General features: G+C 33.4%; 2 protein-coding genes across 2 annotated transcripts; both read left to right on the top strand.

Moving 5' to 3' along the window:
- The first annotated feature begins 8,153 nt into the window (after window positions 1-8,153).
- Window positions 8,154-12,610, top strand: LOC131654845 (beta-galactosidase 3-like). The gene is made up of 18 exons (XM_058924774.1): window positions 8,154-8,543; window positions 8,626-8,721; window positions 8,798-8,910; window positions 8,999-9,065; window positions 9,167-9,259; window positions 9,348-9,491; window positions 9,569-9,657; window positions 9,765-9,870; window positions 9,978-10,065; window positions 10,220-10,338; window positions 10,456-10,620; window positions 10,714-10,889; window positions 10,992-11,101; window positions 11,189-11,298; window positions 11,404-11,514; window positions 11,619-11,732; window positions 11,823-12,025; window positions 12,161-12,610. Exons 1-18 carry the CDS (start codon window positions 8,379-8,381, stop codon window positions 12,288-12,290), a joined length of 2,199 nt encoding a protein of 732 aa, XP_058780757.1. The 5' UTR covers window positions 8,154-8,378; the 3' UTR covers window positions 12,291-12,610.
- Window positions 12,611-17,143: 4,533 nt separating this feature from the next.
- LOC131654846 (thioredoxin H-type-like) lies at window positions 17,144-18,398 on the top strand. The gene is made up of 3 exons (XM_058924775.1): window positions 17,144-17,303; window positions 17,484-17,606; window positions 17,688-18,398. Exons 1-3 carry the CDS (start codon window positions 17,217-17,219, stop codon window positions 17,814-17,816), a joined length of 339 nt encoding a protein of 112 aa, XP_058780758.1. The 5' UTR covers window positions 17,144-17,216; the 3' UTR covers window positions 17,817-18,398.
- Window positions 18,399-20,828: the final 2,430 nt, after the last annotated feature.

Consider the following 20,828-nt stretch of genomic DNA (forward strand, 5'->3'; position numbering starts at 1 on the left):
TTTTAGAGATACTAAAATAAATAAATAAATAAATAAATAAACAAGAATTTAAAAGAGAGAAATATTTACAAGAAATAAGAATAAAAAGTAAAACTTCTATTCCTCAACTTTTCATCTTATTGGAAAATCTTCAACTTCTTTTTCACGAGATTTTTTTTTTATAAAAAATAAGTGATGAAATTGTTACTTAAAATTAAATTAAAATATTGTTTTAGCAATTTTGTTTTAAAAGTTTTTTTTTATAGAGCCTAAATTAACTACAAACAATTTTTATAGCATAAGTCAGAGTCAAATTCTCAAACAACGTGTTAACTTAGATATTAGAGTTGTATTTGTGTTGTTGGAGAGTCTTACATTGCTTAGATTTCTTGGTTGTATACATGTGTAAAGACAACCTCACCCTTTAATGTATCTTTTAGATTGAGATCCAAACACATTTAATAGAGAAATCGTCTATTCCTTCATCACTGACATAAAAAATATCATGAATATCGACAAAGCCTTTTGTGTGTGTTGTTAGCCGTGTTTGTGACATAGGGTTAATCCAATAGCTAAAATATTATATTAAGGGTGATAAAATCGTAGTAGCTATACTAGAGGTAGATGTGGGAATATGTCAGACCAATTAACAGGAGCATACGATCTAGCCCTACATAGGCCTAAGTCATGTCAATTTTTTTTGAAGTAGAAAAGACCTAAACTTTTTTATAAGTCAATTTTATTAAAAAGGCTAGGCCACGACCACGAGCCATAAAAAAACCTTTAAGGCCTATCAGGTTAGCCTATTTAAATGAATATAAATAACTTTATTGTTATTATATTTTATACTTTGAATTAAGTCTTAATTAAACTATTGGTCTACTAAATTGATTTAAGATTTCATTCAATTCTTTAAATAATAAATATTACTTTTAAATCTTCTAAAAAGATCTCTGTTAGCCAATTTAGATTATTACGCTAATTTAAATTTTAAATATATCATATAAGACAATATTGTTGAGTGTCCATCATACACTTATTAATTTTTTTTTTGAACAAACACTTATTAATTTTTTTTTGAACAAACACTTATTAATTTTTTTAATAGTAACCATTCGATCGTTTCAAACTCATATCTTTAAATATTGATTGTCTATTAATTCTAAAAAGTATAACATTAACATCTAAGATCCATTGAAATTTTGATAACGACAACAATAGTTTAAGTCAATGGCAGCAGCTTTCAACCTTGATGATGGGGATTAAATCAAAATATCTCAGACCTCATCAAAAGGAGACTTAAGATCAAAGTTATTATATGATCAGAAGTAATCTAGCAAAGAATCTTGAAATTGTGTGAAAGCTCGTCAGGTCATGTCTTTTGTCCGAGTGAACCGAGTATTGTATAAGTAAGGGAATAACTTAGAAGTACTAAGGAAACTCACACACACCTAAAAATATATTTTCAAATGTTTTATCATGAAAATTATTTTCTAAGTCAAGCCAAGTGATTAAAAAGTTGTCAAAATCTTTTTCAAACTGTTTTTGAAACTAATTGATTGGAAATTTTTTTCTGAGTCAACTAATCAATTGGAGCATTAAGCCAATTGATTGGAGAGGGATAATTGATTATTAAAGATCTTATGACAATACATTAATGACTTGCAATGACTCTATATCCAATATTTCCTTTTTGAGTTTGCTAAGCGGTTAGAAATGAGCTGGCCAATCAATTGGAGCTTTATGCCAATCGACTCGCTCATTAATTCAGCCCATAGATTATTTTAGTTTTTAGATTTTCCAACTCCTATATAAAGGAGTCTTGCCTCCACTTCATTTCACACCACTTTATAATGATTTACATTTTCTTTGAAATTTCTCTTAATTTTCTCTATTTCTCTATTCAAAAATATTTTTTTTCACTTGAGGTTGCTTTAGTGTTTTTTTAGTGAAGCCTTCCTTGTGAGAAAGAATTTTTGTAACTGGACGTGCCAACCGTTTAAATCTCAAGGGTGCGATACTCTTGGGAGATTAAGTTACGTTCTTGAGATAAACCTATAATAAAATCTCTATGATTGGTTTCTTGAAATTTTCAGAAAAAGATTTGTTTGTTTATTGAGATAAGCCATAAATATCTAACGAATAGTTTGCTAGCTAAGTTCGGGATAAAAGCTGTTATTGGTTGGGGATAAGTGTGTAAAAATCTCAAAGTTTGTTTGTATTAAAGGGTCGTGGGCATAAACTGTAAAAGCTCAAAATTTTATAGTCAAAATCTCAAGAAGAACTCTTGGAGACAGGACTAGACCAACGTTCGACCAAACCTGGATAACTCCCTGGCGCAATTCTAACCTTTACTCTCTTTATTTTCATCTATTTATTATTCAATTTTTATTTTCGTTGTTGTTTACTCTTAAAAAAGCTATAAAACAATCTTATTCGAGAAAAGTATAAAATTAATCACAAATTTTTAATACCATAATCCACCCCCTCTTGTGCTTGAAGTCACTTGTCCAACAAGTGGTTAGTCTTATTTCCAAAATAGAAACTTGGAGCGGTTAGTATTCATGCCTTAAACCAAGATTTTACATGGGTTAATGTTGAAACTGTGGGAGTTTTTAACACCAGGCATTGCTCGCGAACCGAACCTTGGTTTTATACTGGGTCAACCAAGAACCTGAGAGATTTTAACACCAGACTTATCTTGAAACTTACCAAGATTTTAATAATGGCCTAAGCTTGAACCTTATGAAGACTTTTACACATGCTGAGCCTTCAAATCGAACTAGGTGACTTAATACTAAATCCCCAAAAACCAAGCTTTTTACGTGTTTAGCTTTGAACTCAAATAAATAAATTCCTTATTGGATTAATTGTTCAATCAAGTTAAAAACAAAACTTTCCTTAGTGAGATTACAAATCTACCCTTCCTGAAATACAACTGACTCACGTGTAAAATGAATTTCTTGAAAGCATTACGATTAAACATTAATGAAACAAAGTAAAAGAAATATTTTAGAGAGAGTGAGGAGTGAGATATGAACTTCTCACGTTCCTAGATGACAAAATATGTGCGAACGAACCTCTATTTATAGGCTAGAGGTTGACACAAAAAAGAATAATTTTTCTGGCTTTTATGACCTGCCAATCGATTGACAATATGCACCAATTAATTGGTTGCCTCAAATTTAATCATTAAGATGTTTTCCTAATCGCTTAGGACACATTTTTGAACTTTCTCAATCGATCGGGATAAGGTAACAATTGATTCGCAGAGACAAAAAATTTCATAGAACTATTATGACAACTCCTAACTCATCTGGCACGACTTCAAGATATTTTAGAGAATATTTTTCTTGAGAAAATCAGTTTAAAAAATTGTTTTCGTGTATGTGTGATTAGCCACATACTCTACGAGAAAACCCTAATGCATTTACAATATTTTCACTCAGACGCATTTAAGAAACCTTTCACATGCTTCAAAACTTTATGAGATATCTCAATCTTGTAGACACTTTCTTGATATTTAATTGAGATTAGGCTTGTATTATATTCCATTTAGGTGTCCTCATCAAATAATTCAACTTATCAAGTTCTACTGAGTTGATTTGCATCTTTAAGCGCTTTTACACTTGACTTTATTTGTTGTCTTCAAATACTAGTTGTCATCATCAAAAGCGTACTTGTCTTTATGGAAGTACATGAGTTGGATCAACCCACAAAACCCGGTAAAATCCACACAAAAAATCTAAAAATTTTAGTCAGGTCGGATAATTGTGTGGATATTGGTTTAAAAACTAAAAAGCTCATTAAAAAAATCTGGCTTCGGGTAAAAACGGATCGAAACCGAAAAAAACACATTGACCCACTAATCAAATATTTATTATTATAATTTTAATGATTTTGATGAATTTTTACTTAGTTGTTGCAATTTTAGTCTCTTAAACATTTACTATTTTAGTGAACCAAGACTTTAACTAATTTTGGATATTTTACTCTTTGGTTATTTTGATACTAATACGATTTTATGTCCTGCAACTTTAGTTTGTTGCTATTATTTTATGATAATTTTATGATAATTTTTATTGGTTGATGTTATCATTTATTATTTTGTGATGCTAAAAAATAGTAAAAATTGGTTAACTAATTTTTTTTAAGAAGATAAAAATGATGAGTAATTTTTATGAAAATATAAGATGACTCTTCATTTAGTCATTTAATATTAATAAAACAAAAAAATTATTAAGGCAACCCAACCCATGCCGAAAATTAGTGGGTTTGCCCAAATCGAACCATTAGTGTAACCCTTACATATCAAATCAAAGCTTTTTTCATGTCATTTTCCAAATCAAGGCATACGAAACACATTTCCATGTCTTCCACATTTGTGAAAAGACGACCAGGAAAAATGTGTGGGTGTGAAGCTTGTATGGTATACTACTATTACAAGAACAGTCCTAATAAATATTTTGGAGATGTCCATTTTAGCAAGGTGACAATACATGAGATTTATTAATATGTGATGAAGACTTGGAACAAGAAGAAGATGTTAATGGTGTTGGAAATATAGATGGCAACAAGTTGAAGGAGTTGAAAGCTATTGAACTGTTGAAGGATATGTATAAAGCTTCAAAGAAGAAGAAAAGAAGTTGTAGAATAAATTGAATTTAGAAGTTTATGTTTGGAAAATTAAGTTGTTGTGTTTTATAGTTTCTCTTATGATTAACATCTATCTTATATTTATGTGTGATTGTTAAAAGGAGAATCATGTTAGTATTATAAAATATTGTTGATGAGTAATTGTGTAATGCAACCATCTAAATGTAATGACTATTTTTTAATAGAATGTTGGTGTTTGTGACATACTTTGAATAAAAAGGAAATAATGGGTTTGTCTCTTTGTATCAAAATAGTTGCATTGAAAGATTTACTAAGATTATTCATCAACACATCACACTTAGAATAAAAAGGAAATGCATGCTTACATCTCTTTGTTTTGGGAATGGTCTCTAACTATTTATAAGCCTCCAAATTGACCTCCGTTCATTTGTATCATTATTTATTTGGGTGATTCATAATATGTTTCCTTTGTTGCGGCCATCACAAGATCCCTAAACAGAGTTCCACCTACAAACTTCTTCTTAATGTTAGCTTATAAATGCCTTAGACAAAACTTGTGTTCAAATGTTGGGTACTGCTCCTCAATTACTTGTACCAAACCCTTACACAAAAAGAAAATATTTTAGTTTCAAATCATCAAGTAATTAACAATATGTAGTAGGAATATGACATACCTTTTGTTGTTTAGAAACGAAACACCACCTATATTCACCAATATATTCAAGAAGAAACTTCATAAATTGGCTCAAAGAGTCATTGGTTTCAGTCTATTCAACTCCAAATGCAATAGGTAAATATTGACCATTAGGATCTCTCCCAACAACAATCAACAATATTCCACCATATTTTTGCTTTACATGACATCCATTAATCCTATAAATTTTTTACATTCCAATATCATAGCTTTATTTGTCCCATATCAAAACACATGTAACACCTTTTAAACCTTGGTTGTAATCCTAAACCTTAAGATTGAATGTTTAGCTTAAAAGTGTTTCGTGGTGAAATCCTCCTGAATTCAGCACCATATGACCATAGAAAAATATACTGTTTGCTAGAGTCCCCTTCAACAATTTGTCTAGCAAGCTACCTAGATTTAAAAGCCCTACCACTAGGGATGTCAGTTGCATACCTCAGCCTAACTTTTGCCACTACTTCATTAGCCTTCATTTTGTTATAGTTCTTCATCCTATCAATAATGACTTTTGCAACCCAATCTGCATTGGCACTTTTATTTAAAAAAATCCTTTCATATATGTGCTTATGAAACAATGTATTAATTCTAAATGTTGTAGATGTTAAAACTTGTCTACACAACACAATGTAGTTACAATGTTTTTGTCCTTATAAACAATCATATACCTAGTTGCATCATTTTATTTCAAATATGACATCCCTACCATTCAAGACATTATGCTCCAGTATAAGATTCTTGAATTTCTTCAATGAGGAAAATTACATTTCAACCTTGAAAATATAATCCTTTGTAATTTCATCATCTTCATTGAACCTAATCACATTTAGCCTATCATCACAACTGTCATCTTCTTTTCCACTATCATGTTCATCACTCATATACTATTCTTATATGATATGTTCTCTACCCATCTCTGATGTGGTAAAAACATGGTTGACTGGCTCTCTTGTGGAAACACCATCTACAATACACGCGTTTCATGGTTGACCATCATCAAAGCCCTTCATCTAATCCATTCATCCTCTCTTCTCCGCTTTCTTCAAAATGTACATCCTTAACATATTCATCACTAGATTCACTAGATTTTTCAACATCGTCTTCACTTTTCCCCTTATTTCTCTCTATTACCCTATCCTTAAATGTTTCCTTCACTCCATTTGGTTTGATCTTAGCGAATATTTCAACCTCACAATTATATTTCTTAGCAAACATAACTAATTCAGTTTCATCTCCATCATCTATCAAGGGTTTTAGATCTTCTTATAAACCACCATCATCATGTTTCCACCATATTTTTACAACCTCGAGTTCAAACTCTGAGTCCATCCCCTTGATTACATCACACGCATAAAAAAGGACTAAAAGTTAGGATCTTGTCCATTGAATGCATACATTTCCCCACTTCATACCTTAACTTAGGGTCTTTTACAAATCATCCCTTGTTGTAGAATACAAACTTAAATAAACCCATGTCTTATACATAACACATATGGTAAAATTGGGTCAAATACAATCAATATACTAGACACGTACTAAAGATTGTATAACATTTAAATCTAAATATATACAATCTAACATAGGACCCACAATCAACCAAATAAAAACTCTACCTTTAAAGTACAAGACATCAAATTATGGCACAACGTGATAGAAAAATAAACCCTAAATTAATATTCAAATAAAAAGTTAATAATTTGAAGGGAAACATGAGGATCAACCTGAGCTGCAAGGTTGAGGATCCATAAACTACAGTTTTTATATGTATCTATGAAACCACAAGTAACTTTCAGTTCACTCAGTTTGAGACCACCCTAAAATTCAATATCTTCTCATTCTTACTTAAATACGACAATCTTCAATTTCGTGACACAAACCTGCAAATATTGCTACAAAGAAGCAACAATGCGACATAAATGAAGTAGTGAGACTGAAGCTTCGATCAATGACAATGATGCTGAGAGAGAGAGAAGTTTTAAAGTGAAAATAGAGAGAATAAATTAGGGCTATATGTAAAAATGGAGTTAAACTATTTATAAAATCTAACATATCCACTAATTATTCAACAAACATTACAAAAAAAATACCAGTTGTGCCTCTAAGCCAGCTTCGGTTAGAGAAAGTAAAAATAGCCGAAATTATATACGAAAAACATTAAGAAAACCATTATTCAAATAAATTATTGGCTTAATTGCAACTTTGGTCCCCCTATTTTGTCTTTTTCTCGATTTTAGTCTCCCCATTTTTAAAATCACGATTTTGGTCCCTCTTTTGAGTTTTCTATTGAAAAAGAGATAGGAATAGGGACTAATTTTGCAGAAAAAAGCAAAATAGGGGGACGAAAACTGCATAGAAAACTTAGAAAGGGGACTAAAATAGTGATTTTAAAAATAGAGGGATCAAAACCAAGAAAAAGACAAAATAGGGGGACTAAAGTTGCAATTAAGCCTAAATTATTTAGAGGAATTAAAATTGAATTTATAAAATATTTATAGGGACGAAAAATACACTTAATATATATATATATATATATATATATATATATATATATATATATATATATATATATATATATATATATATATATATATATATATATATATATATATATATATATATATATATATATATATATATATATATATATATATATATAGTAGGGAGAACTAAATAATGAGTAATTATGTTTTAAGGGAGCGAGATGTATAAAGGGAACAAATGTTTAGCCCAAAAAAAATCCTTAAAAGTGAATGAGATTTGGAAAGAATAATGATGTTTTTCACTCTTAAATAAGTAGCAACGTCATTTTGTACCACTAACAAACCCAATTCGTCAACAAAAAACATCATTAGCAAACCCAACGGTTCTCTCAAAATAACAATGTCCATTTTTTTCCTTTCAATTCTCCTACATTAAATACTGCTAAACTGACATACACAATTAAATAAGGTATCTTCTGACATCAAAAGTAAAGAACATGTGTGGTTTGTAAATGGCAAAGCAGTTAATAACATTATAGCTGTAGCATCATAATACTCACTGCTCCACACTCATTCACTCACTCACTATTCTTCTTCTTCTTTGAGAAATGGACTTTACTTCATTTCCAAAGCTACTAGTAGTAATGATACTCTTTGTTTTGGTTTTGGATTGTGAATGCAATGTTACTTATGATAGAAAGTCTCTTCTCATCAATGGCCAAAGAAAAATCTTGATTTCTGGTTCCATTCACTATCCTAGAAGCACCCCTGAGGTATTGTGTTTTCACTCTTCAACGTATTCATTCTAATTTTGCATTTGCATTGTGTAAATTGTTTCAAATGTGTGATTTTTAGATGTGGGAAGATCTAATTCGGAAGGCGAAACATGGTGGTCTTGATGTTATTGACACTTATGTCTTTTGGGATGTTCATGAACCATCTCCTCACAATGTAATACCCTTGTTCTTTGTGAATTTTTATATGTTGTTTGTTGTTTTTCTGATTATGGGTTGTATTGCAATTGCAGTACAATTTTGAAGGAAGATATGATCTAGTTAGGTTCATTAAGACAGTGCAAAAAGTGGGGCTTTATGTTAATCTTCGCATTGGACCTTATGTTTGCGCTGAGTGGAACTTTGGGTACATGCATGTTGCTACTATCTTTTTAATTTCATTTTTTATGTAAGATTATAATTGCGATAAAAATTTTCGTTCTTTAATGGTATAGGGGAATTCCTGTTTGGTTGAAGTATGTTCCTGGTATAAGCTTTAGAACAGATAATGAGCCTTTCAAGGTTGAGCTTTCTTTGAATTCATTTCATGACCTGGTTTGGTTTATCATTGTTAACTCGAGTCTTGAATGATTTGGTTGATATCGTTTTGTTTTCGGTTTTAGGCTGCAATGCAAGGTTTTACTCAAAAGATTGTTCAAATGATGAAGAGTGAAAACTTGTTTCAGTCTCAGGGTGGTCCAATCATTCTTTCTCAGGTATGCAGTTCTTTTTTAATGTATGAATATTTTGAAGAAAATGCATACGATATCAGAATTTTGATGTCAACAAGTCATTTCTTTCTAGATTGAGAACGAATACGGACCAGAGAGCAAGGCGATGGGAGCTGCTGGTCATGCATACCTAAACTGGGCTGCATATATGGCTGTTGGATTGGGAACAGGAGTCCCTTGGGTGATGTGCAAAGAAATTGATGCCCCAGATCCTGTGGTGAGCCCTCTCATTCTCTGTTGACCATTTGCTTCAACTATCACTCTTAATATGATCCATCCAATTCTCCGTTACAGATTAATTCGTGTAATGGCTTTTACTGTGACGATTTCTCTCCAAATAAACCGTATAAGCCTAGCATGTGGACTGAGTCTTGGAGTGGCTGGTAAGATATACATTGTTCTATTACTATAGATGTTAGATACATTTGTCTACTTTCTTCACACTCTTCTTCTGCTGATATGTCTTTCTTTCTGTTCCTGTAACCGTAAGGTTTACCGAATTTGGTGGCCCGATTCACCAGCGACCAGTTCAAGATCTTGCATTTGCAGTAGCTCGTTTCATTCAGAAGGGCGGATCATATGTGAATTACTACATGGTTGGTGGTGACCTTCTATGAATTATTTATCGTATTTCAAAAAATAACTTTAGCTATTTCTATAAGGTTATGTAAGTTTCACTTTTGTGATTGATGATTATTGATAGTACCATGGAGGAACTAACTTTGGACGATCGGCTGGGGGTCCCTTCATTACTACAAGCTACGACTATGATGCTCCAATCGATGAATATGGTAAGAAAATTATGCTTGTTTGTTATGACCAGATTCTTAGATTGTTTTGTTTTCTACACGATTCACCGATCATTTGAATGGATTATGAAGTTATGTATCATAATTGGAATATTTTGGCACTTCCTTATCTTACATATATATATGAATGAATTAGGTTTGATTAGGCAACCAAAATATAGTCATTTGAAGGATCTTCATAAAGCTATCAAGCGATGTGATCATGCTTTGGTTTCTTCGGACCCTACTGTTACATCATTAGGAACTTATCAGCAGGTAAATGGTCACTGATATGAAGAAACTAATTCTCTTCTAGTTATGTGCTTGTTTATGATAAACTAATCTTTTGGTGACGATCACGCTATTCTCTCTCTGTGCTTGGTGATTTTCCAGGCTCATGTATTCTCTGCAGGAACTGCAGGATGCGCGGCTTTTCTAGCAAACTATCACGTACAATCTGCCGCTACCGTAGTTTTCAATAATAAGCACTATGACTTGCCTCCGTGGTCCATAAGCATCCTTCCCGATTGCAGAACTTCTGTATTTAATACAGCAAAAGTAAGAACATTTTGCAGGATGAATTGTATTCTTATTATAGCTTGTGTTTTGCATCAATCAAGTTTTTGACCGGATTGTTATGTCTTCATGAAGGTGAGAACTCAAACTTCGGTGGTGAAAATGCTTCATGTCGATTCTAGATTCTCATGGGAGACCTATGATGAAGATCTATCTTCTCTCGATGAACGGTCAAGGATTACAGCCACTGGACTCTTGGAACATCTGAACGTCACGAGAGACACCAGTGATTATCTATGGTACATAACCAAGTAAGATCTATCTTCTATGGTACACATAGAATCTGTTATTATCCAACATTCGCAGTTCTCTCTGCATTTGGAATCTTACATTATTTGGTTGGCATGCTGCAGTGTTGACATAAGCTCATCAGAATCGTTTCTTCGAGGAGGACACAAACCGAGCATTAATGTGCAATCTGCAGGACATGCTGTCCATGTGTATGTTAATGGGAAATTCTTAGGTATGCAGACATGCAGTTAAAACACAGTAGTCGATATGTTTGCTTACTGATTCTTAGTTAAGTGAAGATGACTGATTTATTTTATAGGGTCGGCTTTCGGGACAAGGAAACAAAGAAGTTGCACATTTAACGGGCCAGTTAACCTACACGCTGGGACTAATAAAATTGCTCTTCTCAGCGTGACTGTTGGATTGCAGGTTAGTACTTAGTATCTTGCTTCTAAATCCAACTTGAACTTAAGCATTAAGTGTTTTCATTTGCTTGTTACTGACAAATTTTGCTTTTGCGATTTTATATTGAAGAACGCTGGCCGGCATTATGAGACATGGGAGACAGGAATCACTGGTCCAGTTTTGATACATGGTCTCGACCATGGACCAAAAGATTTGACACATAATAAATGGTCTTATCAGGTCTGATGCACACGTAAAAAAAAACACATTATGATTTATGCATTCTTAAAATTCTATGAATGTGAAGAGAAATTGTTTTTTAACTAAATCATGTCGTTGAACAGGTTGGCCTTAAAGGAGAGGCTGTGAATTTGGCCTCACCAAATGAGGTCTCATCTGTTGATTGGGTCCAAGATTCACTAGCTGTCCGAAGCCAGTCACAACTGAAATGGCACAAGGTAAGAACAGTAAAGTAACTAGCTTATTGCATTATGCAAGATTTGTTGTGATTTTCGACTAGAAGCTTATCACAAACTTCAAATTTGCAGGCGTATTTTAACGCACCTGAGGGAAACGAACCGTTGGCTTTGGACCTTGAAAGTATGGGCAAGGGCCAAGTATGGATCAATGGACAAAGCATAGGAAGATATTGGATGACTTATGCAACGGGTGACTGTAATTCTTGCAGCTATTCTGGAACATTCAAGCCTGCGAAGTGCCAACTTGGTTGTGGACAACCCACTCAACGATGGTAATACAGTTTTTGGCTAATAAAAGATATAGATTCAACCTTATAGGACCGTATCAATCGAGTGTTTCATATTATCAATTCCATTCATCCGTCATGATCCGTCTTGACATGTTTTATGTTTGAATGATGTTGCAGGTATCACGTCCCAAGGTCGTGGCTAAAGCCAACAAAGAACCTGATAGTAGTGTTTGAAGAATTAGGCGGAAATCCTTGGAAAATATCGTTGCTAAAGAGAACAGTACATACCACAGCAGTTCGAGAATAAGTGAACCGAATTATATGTTACTCATGAGCTCTCTAGCTTTGCTTGAAATGAGGGTAGCTTTGAAGCAATAAGTTATATAGTTTTCATTGAGTTTGTACCAAACACCCATGATTTATACAAAAGATGTAGCCTAGAATCTAGATTATTATTTGTTATTTGCAGTTTTCAACGAGCCATTTTATTGTATCTAGCTTGAAGAGAAAATTACAATCTTAAGAAGGGTGCCTTCATTCATTTTTTCTAGTTTGTATGTACATTTTAGTTACAAACATGTTCTTGGATGAATCCACCCATGTAATGTAATCAAGTCTTCCATGTTTCTAGTTACAAGGAAATCTGGATTTGTAATTGTATAAGGACCTATGAAGCTCCAACACGTCAACCAGAAGGTGTGTCCCCACACCAGACACATATCAAACACCAACACGTGTACGACACACGTACGACACGTATCAGACACGTTTTTGAAGTGTCATACAGAAATTAAAAAATTAAAAAATTACATGGCTTCTTGTTGCCATGGGAAATCCCTAACCACCATATAGCATAATATAGCTACAAAGGCCTATGAGTCCCCATGCCCTTGTAGGAGGAACACACGAACCTATACTTTTTGTCCAGTACAGACACCAAACTTGCGCAAATCCTACTGAACCTTTTCGACGTGTGGCTTCTGCTTCAATACACGCAACCGAACTTCTTCATCAGTCTCATTCACTTTTGAAGAACTCGATCCCGGGTTCTCTTCTTGATAAAGAGTCTCATCTGCTTGATACACATGAATGTCAACAACTTTGAAAGTATTTATTATATTCATGGAATCCGGGAGGGCTATAACTTAGGCATTATCGTTGATCTTTCGGATCACTTTGAACGGGTCATACTTGTGTGGTTGCAACTTACTATAAGTACCAACTAGAAACCTCTCCTTACGTAGAAACATCATCACATCGTCTACCTCATTGAAAACTTTAAATTTCTTTTGTTTATCCTGCATATGAGGCAAATCGTTTGGTATTTCATATGCAGTCAACTCCTTGAAATCCTCTAGGATCCTAGCACTTCTTATAGATTTTTGTTTCCTCTTTTGCAACACTCATCATCCCTTTATTCACCACAGGACAGAAAAATCCAATTTCTTTAAAAGCCTCATCAAGCTCCTTTTCACTTGGCTTCATTACCAAGAAACTACACCTCTTTTCTCTTTGATTCTTATTAAAGTGAAAAATATGAGCCATAACAATTTTATGTGTACCATATGTACGCATCATCACATTATCCCATCCTCGATAAGTGACATCATTTTCAAACTACCAATGCCTACCAAATAAAATATGACAAACATTCATATCAAGAACATCACAAAGTGCCTCTTCTCTATAATGTTTTCTAATGGAGATAAGAATTCTCCAGTCTGATATTACTCGAACTTGGAAGCCCTTTCTTACCCAAACGAGGGTGTATGGCTTCTCATGGGGTTTCATGGACAACTTTAAATAATATACCAATTTTTGCAACACCAGATTCTTCGTGTTCCCTCTATCCACGATCATATTACACACCTTGTTCTTGTTAGAACATTGTGTTTTAATTAGATTATTGTGTCGCCCTTCATCTTTGTATGTTAGTAAAATTATCTAAACACAATTTACACTCTCACCAAATTCGTCCTCTGCAAACTTAACCCTTGCATATTCATCATTCTAATTTGCAGGTCCTTCTCTTTCTTCTTCATCTTCCCTTTCTTCCACTACAACAATGACTCTCCTGTCAAAGATTTTAAGGTTTGTTATGAGGTTGAGAGTTAGCCCACGTGGGGGTGAGAAGCTTTATATGCGTGTTAAAGTTAGGTTCTTCCTATTCTTAATTGTAATGTTGAGGTATTTATAGACAACTAGTGTCTCGATCGAGAACCCACCACGTCACCTCCTACGACCTTCACAAAAATATACTGATACACATCCCCTCAAGCACAAGGGTTTGCGAAAGGACGAAGTAATTCAGTTTATTCTTCCTATTTATACATTATAGTGGAGTCGTAAGTGATGAAATCTTAAGTTAAACTCTTTATATAAAGTGTTAGTGGAATCCCTTAAATGAGACACTAGTTGAGTCCTTTAGGAGAGATACTAGTTAAGTCCCTCAAGCGAGACACTAGTTCAGTCCATCGAGCAAGACACTAGTTAAGTCCCTCAGGCGAGACACTAGTTGAGTCCCTCGGGCTTCCCATAAGTGGGAGAATATTAACACATCTCCACATCTCCAAACTGTGAGTCATATGTTAACTGGAAAATCCCAAAATGTCTGTTGAAAGGATAAGCGTTCGAGGCATTTAATATCATCAATGATGACTTAACCTTGGGACTCCCAATTAACCTTATTTCTATTGCAAGTGTCAAAATATGCATAATCTTTCATGTCTAATTGAAAACTTATGGGACCTTTGATTACCCCTAACTTTCCTCTCCTATTTAAGGGGATGAAACCCTAACTTTTTCACTTTTTTACACACTTTCTTGCTAAAGTTTTCAAAACGTTTCTTCTTCCTTCAACAACTTTTGCATCTCCACAAGATCAAGCCTATACCCTACACAGGTTCAAGTTCGATACTTTTTCCCCCTTTTTCTTATGGTGATTTTTAGGGATTTAGATGAGGATGATAATCTGGTAGATCCCTCAACTTATGGAGCCTTTTACTTTTACTTACGGTGCTCCATGTCCCCTCCCAAATCACACCCATATGTTGGCTAGGGCTGGGTAACCGTATCCAGTTTTCTTGGGAGAGCCTTATTCAAACCCCAATCCAATCAATCAAAGGTTGGAAGGAAAAATTTGCGAGGATGAGGGGAGATGACAGTTCTTCCTCAATTACTACAAGGGCGAGTTTTTCCCTATAGACTTCCCCTCGCCTCGACAAATAGTTCCACGAGGATCATCAGGTTACTAAAGGAATAACGGATCCTTGTACAAATATATAAGTAAGTTTTAATGACATTGTTCAATGTTGATGTTTACATAACCCATGCTGATTATTTCTTCTTGCTTTTGTTACAAAGAAGATGTCTAAGATTACCTTGGACGACACGAAAGAGTGTTTGGCCAAACAGAAAGCTCGTCGCTCAAGCTCGGATAACCCTTGAAAGCGCCTTAAGGGCCTGCTAAACAAAGGGTTTAAACTACAGCTTGAGGGCGACGCGCTTACTGAATCTTTTCCCTAAAGATCTAGAGGCGGGAGGTTGACTCCTCCTCTAAGGGTAAGGCGACCAAAATGATTGTTGTAGAGGGGAAAAACACCTCCACATCGTATTCAAAGAGGGTCTCTCCATCCGAGTCCTCCTTGTGGAGTGATAATGCTTTTGATGCCATCAAGTTTATAGGTGCTCGCCCTACATTCCTAAATATTTCCTGGGAGACCCATTTTCTAAAGATTTTTCATATGGAGCGTGTTGACAGGGAGAAGCAGGCTAAGTTTGAGATTGAGGTGATGATAAAGCTTTCCAGCTTCAAAAGGGATTTGACCAAAAGACTGAAGATAATCGAGACTCTACTGAAGGAGAAAGAGACCTTTATGAAAAAGCTCCAAGAGATAAGATCCAAGGTTAAAGAATTTATTACCAAGGAAAAAAACTACAAAAATTAAAAAAGAGAGTGGATGGGTATTTCAACATGACACCCATAAGAAATTAAAAGTCACTAACTAAAAAATTCAATAATATTAGAGTTATAATCAATTCACCCAAACAATATTTCACTCAAAGAAGATTAGAACCTAGGTACACATTTAAACTAGGGGTGGCAAAGCGGGCGACTCGCCCCGTCATATGCCCGCCAAAAAAAGAGCGGGGCGGGAAAGCCCGCAAATTAAAATGGACATAAAAACCTAGCCCGCCCCATCAAGGTGGCGGTCGGCGGGCTTGCCCGTCTATTTATTTATTTATTATTTTTTCATATTTTTAATATATTTTTTTACATTTTAATTAGATTTTTCACATAGTTTTTAGAATAATTTTTTATAAAGCATTTTTTTAACAAATTTTACTTAAAAATATTGCATATATTCACAAATAAATATATAAAATAAAACTATCAAGAATTAGAATTAGAAGAATTAACTTAAAAAATAGCGGATTTTGACGGAGCAGCGGGTTTTGGCGGGCGACAGACTTTGACGGGGCGAGCTATGGCGGGGCGGACTATGGCAGACGGCAGACCTAAAATGTCAACCAAACCTGCCATTTTTTGACAGGTCGACCCGACGGACCACGACCTGTTTTGCCACCCCTAATTTAAACACTATAAAAAATTAACCACCTGAGCTTTTTTGCTTGTGTTAAATAAGTTTCTATAACATATAATTATTACATTAATATTTCCATTAATATTTGATTGTATAATATTTTTTATATATTATTTTGTCATGTTATATATTTATTACATAATTGCTTTTTATGTCATACTTTATTTCTCTTAAAATATTTTGAAAATGAAAAATTATCTAAAATTTATTTAATTAATAGTTAAATATTTAATTTATTTAATTTACATTCAAACACTTTCAAATATTTAATTTTGATGAACATTTAATAAAAAGTAAAGGAATCTTTAAAGGGTAAAGATGAAATTCGTGTTTTTTTAATTTTTTAGGATTTGCCACCTAAGGCAGAACCGGATATTGTATTAACATATAATATTAAAATATAATAAACATTGGAGTCGTGAATTTATGTTCACCCTTGACGTGCGGGTGATGATGAAGCAGTGATAGTCAATGGTAATGTGACAACGCATGTAACGTATTTTCATCAATTTTTAATTGGAAATCTTACGGTATATAACAAGTATAGAGCATGTATTTAAGATCATAGCAAATCAAAGCAAAAAAATATTTGAAGTCAAAGGCATAATTTTCGACAAAGAAATAGAAAAATGGCAGAAGAAGGACAGGTGATCGGTGTTCACAGCGTAGAGGACTGGAAGAAACATACCCAGAAGGGAAATACCTCTACGAAATTGGTTAGTTTTGTTCTTTTTTATCACTTAGTTCAAAGATAAATAGCACATCTGACACACTATCGATATTTATGATTAGATTTAATTTATTTATTTTTTAAATATATTGTTGTGTCGGTTCGTGTTGAAGGTGTCTGTGATTCTTAAGTTTAAAATACTAAACGAAAATCATCACATTGACAGATCGTTGTAGATTTTACTGCTACTTGGTGTGGCCCATGCGGTTTAATGAGCCCAATTTTTGAAGAGTATGCTAAAGAGTTTCTAAATGTCACCTTCCTTAAGGTTGATGTGGATGAATTGCAGGTAATCAATATCTACTAAAACTAATACAGTATTGTTTTAAACTAAGAATCCTGCAACTAATAATTACATTGATTTTTTCAGACTGTTACTCAGGAGTGTGAAATTAAAGCTATGCCAACATTCCTGTTCTTGAAACAAGGAGTGCAAGTGGACAAAGTTGTGGGTGCTAACAAGAATCAACTACATTTGAAAATAGCCCAGCATGCTTGAAGGGTCATGTATCATATGAACAAAACTATTTATTTCGAGTTAATTTGCATTTTGCTATTTTAAAGTGAGCTTGTCTGTTTTCATTTTCAATATGGTTTTTGAAATTTAAAAATGTAGATCATGGTTTGATATTTGAATAAAATCATTGTGTTGTGTTGTGTGCTAGTACTTGACTCACTTCCGTTTGAATAATTAGGGATGTTTGCGGCAGCACAGTTTAAATCGGTTTTAAGGTAAATAAATTATGACATCAAAATATAAAAAATATATATGTTTTTGTTTGTTAAAAATCAAGTGTCAAATTTGTGTGATGGAAAGTTAATTAGTGATTATTTACTTTGAAATTCATTGGAATATTTTAAGAATCGAATATAAGTAGTTTCCAATCACTCATTTTCTTAAGCCTAAGAATAAAATGTGAGTCATGCACATTGCACACAATATATAAAGTGTCATTGTTTTTTTTTTTTTTAATAAATATAAAGTGTCATCTACTTATATTTACACACTTAATCTCTTAATCTCTGGGAGTAGATGTCCTCACAAATTTCAGAAGGAGGGTGTTCAGTATGGGAACAAATTTGAGTTTTGTCGTGGGTCCCCATACGCGGACGTTGTTTCTAAGGGGAGAATGGAGATTTATTCTGAGGTTTATCCAACATTGAATTTTGTTTCGAAGGAAGAAGATAGAAACATGTTGGCAAAGGCTTTTGTAGGCGTGGTTTTGATTCCAAATTCGTCGTACAATATTCAGACTAGCTTTGAGGTAGAAGGCTTCTTTTCAGTTAAAGTTACTCCTCAAGGGGCCTGGGGCCAACTTGTGTTTGTTAGAAGAGACGGAAGAGAGTTTTATTCGGGATCTGATCGGAGAAGATTTAACATGGTGGAGATAATGGTTTAAGGAGATAAGTCCGTGGAAGAACTCCGACGTGGATGTGGGCATAGTGATGTGGATACGAGTCTATGGTGTTCAGAGTTTTTTGTGAGTTTGGCTAATAACATAGGCTCTTTTATCTGTATTGATGAAAATACTGGTAATAGGTCGTGTATGGACATCGCGAGAATCATGGGTAGAGTTTCATCTTCGTTTTATTTGAAGGAAGCGGGAAAGGTGGTAATCGACGAGGAGGAGTTTAACTTGGTGTTTAAAGAAGATACTTATGGGCCGCTTCGTTTAGGGAAGGATAGGGATGTCGCTAAAGTGAAAGAAGTTGAGTTTTCCAGTTCTGATGAAGATTGGTCTAACCGGTTTGATAGTCAGGATGGAGAAGAGTATTGCCAAAGTAGTAATTCTGCGCCCGATGATCCTGAGGGAGGAGAATGGATAATGGAAAGGAGAAGGAAAGGGGATCTGAAAAGGATTGCAGGAAAAGTTCTTGCAGGTTTTTTGATACTCTATCATTGAAGGAGGTTCAAATAGGTTTCTCTTTTTTTGATAATGATGTGGAAAACGCAAAGGATATTGAAAGTCTCAGGAAAAGTACTAACACTTTCTGTCAATACGATAAGGAAGGAGGATTTCTTGATGAAAGGTCTCTTTTGGCCATTTGCTCGGTGACCAATGTGAGTTGTTCTTTTCCCTCTTTTACGCCTATCCTGGAACCGGTTAAGAGTGGACACGTGGACGGAAAGAGAAATTTTAAGAGAGTCAAATCTACAATATAAGAAAAAAAGATGTTCTGGAAAATACATATATGCCCCTTTGCTTCTAAACTGTGCCACGTGGACACCTTCACCATCTACCACTATTTGGTTTTGTTTTTATTTTATTTTATTATTTTCTACACTCATCTAATCATGATTCTTCTGCATGCTAAGCCATCTTTTTGAAACAAGCTTCTTGGAAAGACAAGTATTTGCTTTTCACTTAATAAAATCTATCTTTTTGGTTTTCCTATTCTTTATTATATTATTTTGATACTGATAAGTAACAACTCTCAATGCACAAGCTTCCATTCAACTCAGACTTTCTTTCTTCTCACTCTTTCATCTCCTTCTCTCTTTCTTTCATCTCATTCTTGTAGTATCTTCTTCCATTTTTTCACTGTTTCTTTATAGTATTTGTTTAACAACTTTAATTTCGATTGATTTTTAGGTTCAATTTCATTGTTTAAGAGATTTCCCGTTTCTATTATCTTCAGGTATTTTCAGTTTCTTTGTTTATCAACTTTAATTTTTGTTCTATTTTAATTTTTTTTCCCATCTTCATTCATTATGTATTGCTTTTTTGTTCTTCATCTTTGACTAATCAGATCTACAAAGAAGAGAAAATAGATCCAGATCTACAAAGCAGGAAAAATAGATCCAGATCTAGAAAATCAATTTATGTGAATCTTCTTCCATTTCAGGGGCTCTAGGTCTCCAAATTCAACATGTTGTCACCACTTTTCAATTCTGAGTTTTTTAACCTACCACTTTTCAAAAAAATTCTATTTTTCTTCAACTTACACACCAAACCCACTTTTCAACCATCCTTACAAATCGCATATCTTTGTCTATGCAACTCCGTTTTTACAAAACAACCCAACAATTATTTTTTTAAACATTTAAAATTTTATATTTTATTATTATACTGTTTAGATCTAAAATATTAGAACAAAAATCAAATATTTTATTGCTAATTTAGAAAAGACAACTATATAAAAAAATAAATGATGAGATCTCAAAATTGATATATGAATATCTTTTAAAAAATGTTTCTATGATAAAATCTTCAAAAAATTTTTATTTTTAAAACATAGCTTTAATAGACCTAAATTATTCTATATCTTTGTCTATGCAACTCTTTTTTTACAAAACAACCCAAAAATTATTTTTTTAAACATTTAAATTTTATACTTTTTATTATATTGTTTAGATCTAAAAATTTAGAAAAAAAAAACCAAATATTTTATTACTAATTTAGAAAAACAACTATATAAAAAATAAATGTTGATGAGATTTCCAAGTTGATATATGAACATTTTTTTTAAATGTTTCTATGATAAAATCTTCAATTTTGTTTTTAATAAA

This window comes from Vicia villosa, linkage group LG3 (genome assembly GCF_029867415.1).
Source record: "Vicia villosa cultivar HV-30 ecotype Madison, WI linkage group LG3, Vvil1.0, whole genome shotgun sequence".
In the NCBI taxonomy this organism is placed as follows: Eukaryota; Viridiplantae; Streptophyta; class Magnoliopsida; order Fabales; family Fabaceae; genus Vicia; species Vicia villosa.

What these genes read in the sequence shown, in the direction of transcription:
- LOC131654845 (XM_058924774.1), top strand. Translation starts at nt 8,379, where the DNA reads ATGGACTTTACTTCATTTCCAAAGCTACTAGTAGTAATGATACTCTTT. An exon ending in ACTGAGTCTTGGAGTGGCTG is followed by an intron (nt 9,658 to 9,764) that starts GTAAGATATACA and finishes TGTAACCGTAAG; the next exon opens with GTTTACCGAATTTGGTGGCC. An exon ending in CATTAGGAACTTATCAGCAG is followed by an intron (nt 10,339 to 10,455) that starts GTAAATGGTCAC and finishes GTGATTTTCCAG; the next exon opens with GCTCATGTATTCTCTGCAGG.
- LOC131654846 (XM_058924775.1), top strand. Translation starts at nt 17,217, where the DNA reads ATGGCAGAAGAAGGACAGGTGATCGGTGTTCACAGCGTAGAGGACTGG. An exon ending in GAAATACCTCTACGAAATTG is followed by an intron (nt 17,304 to 17,483) that starts GTTAGTTTTGTT and finishes TCACATTGACAG; the next exon opens with ATCGTTGTAGATTTTACTGC. An exon ending in TTGATGTGGATGAATTGCAG is followed by an intron (nt 17,607 to 17,687) that starts GTAATCAATATC and finishes TGATTTTTTCAG; the next exon opens with ACTGTTACTCAGGAGTGTGA.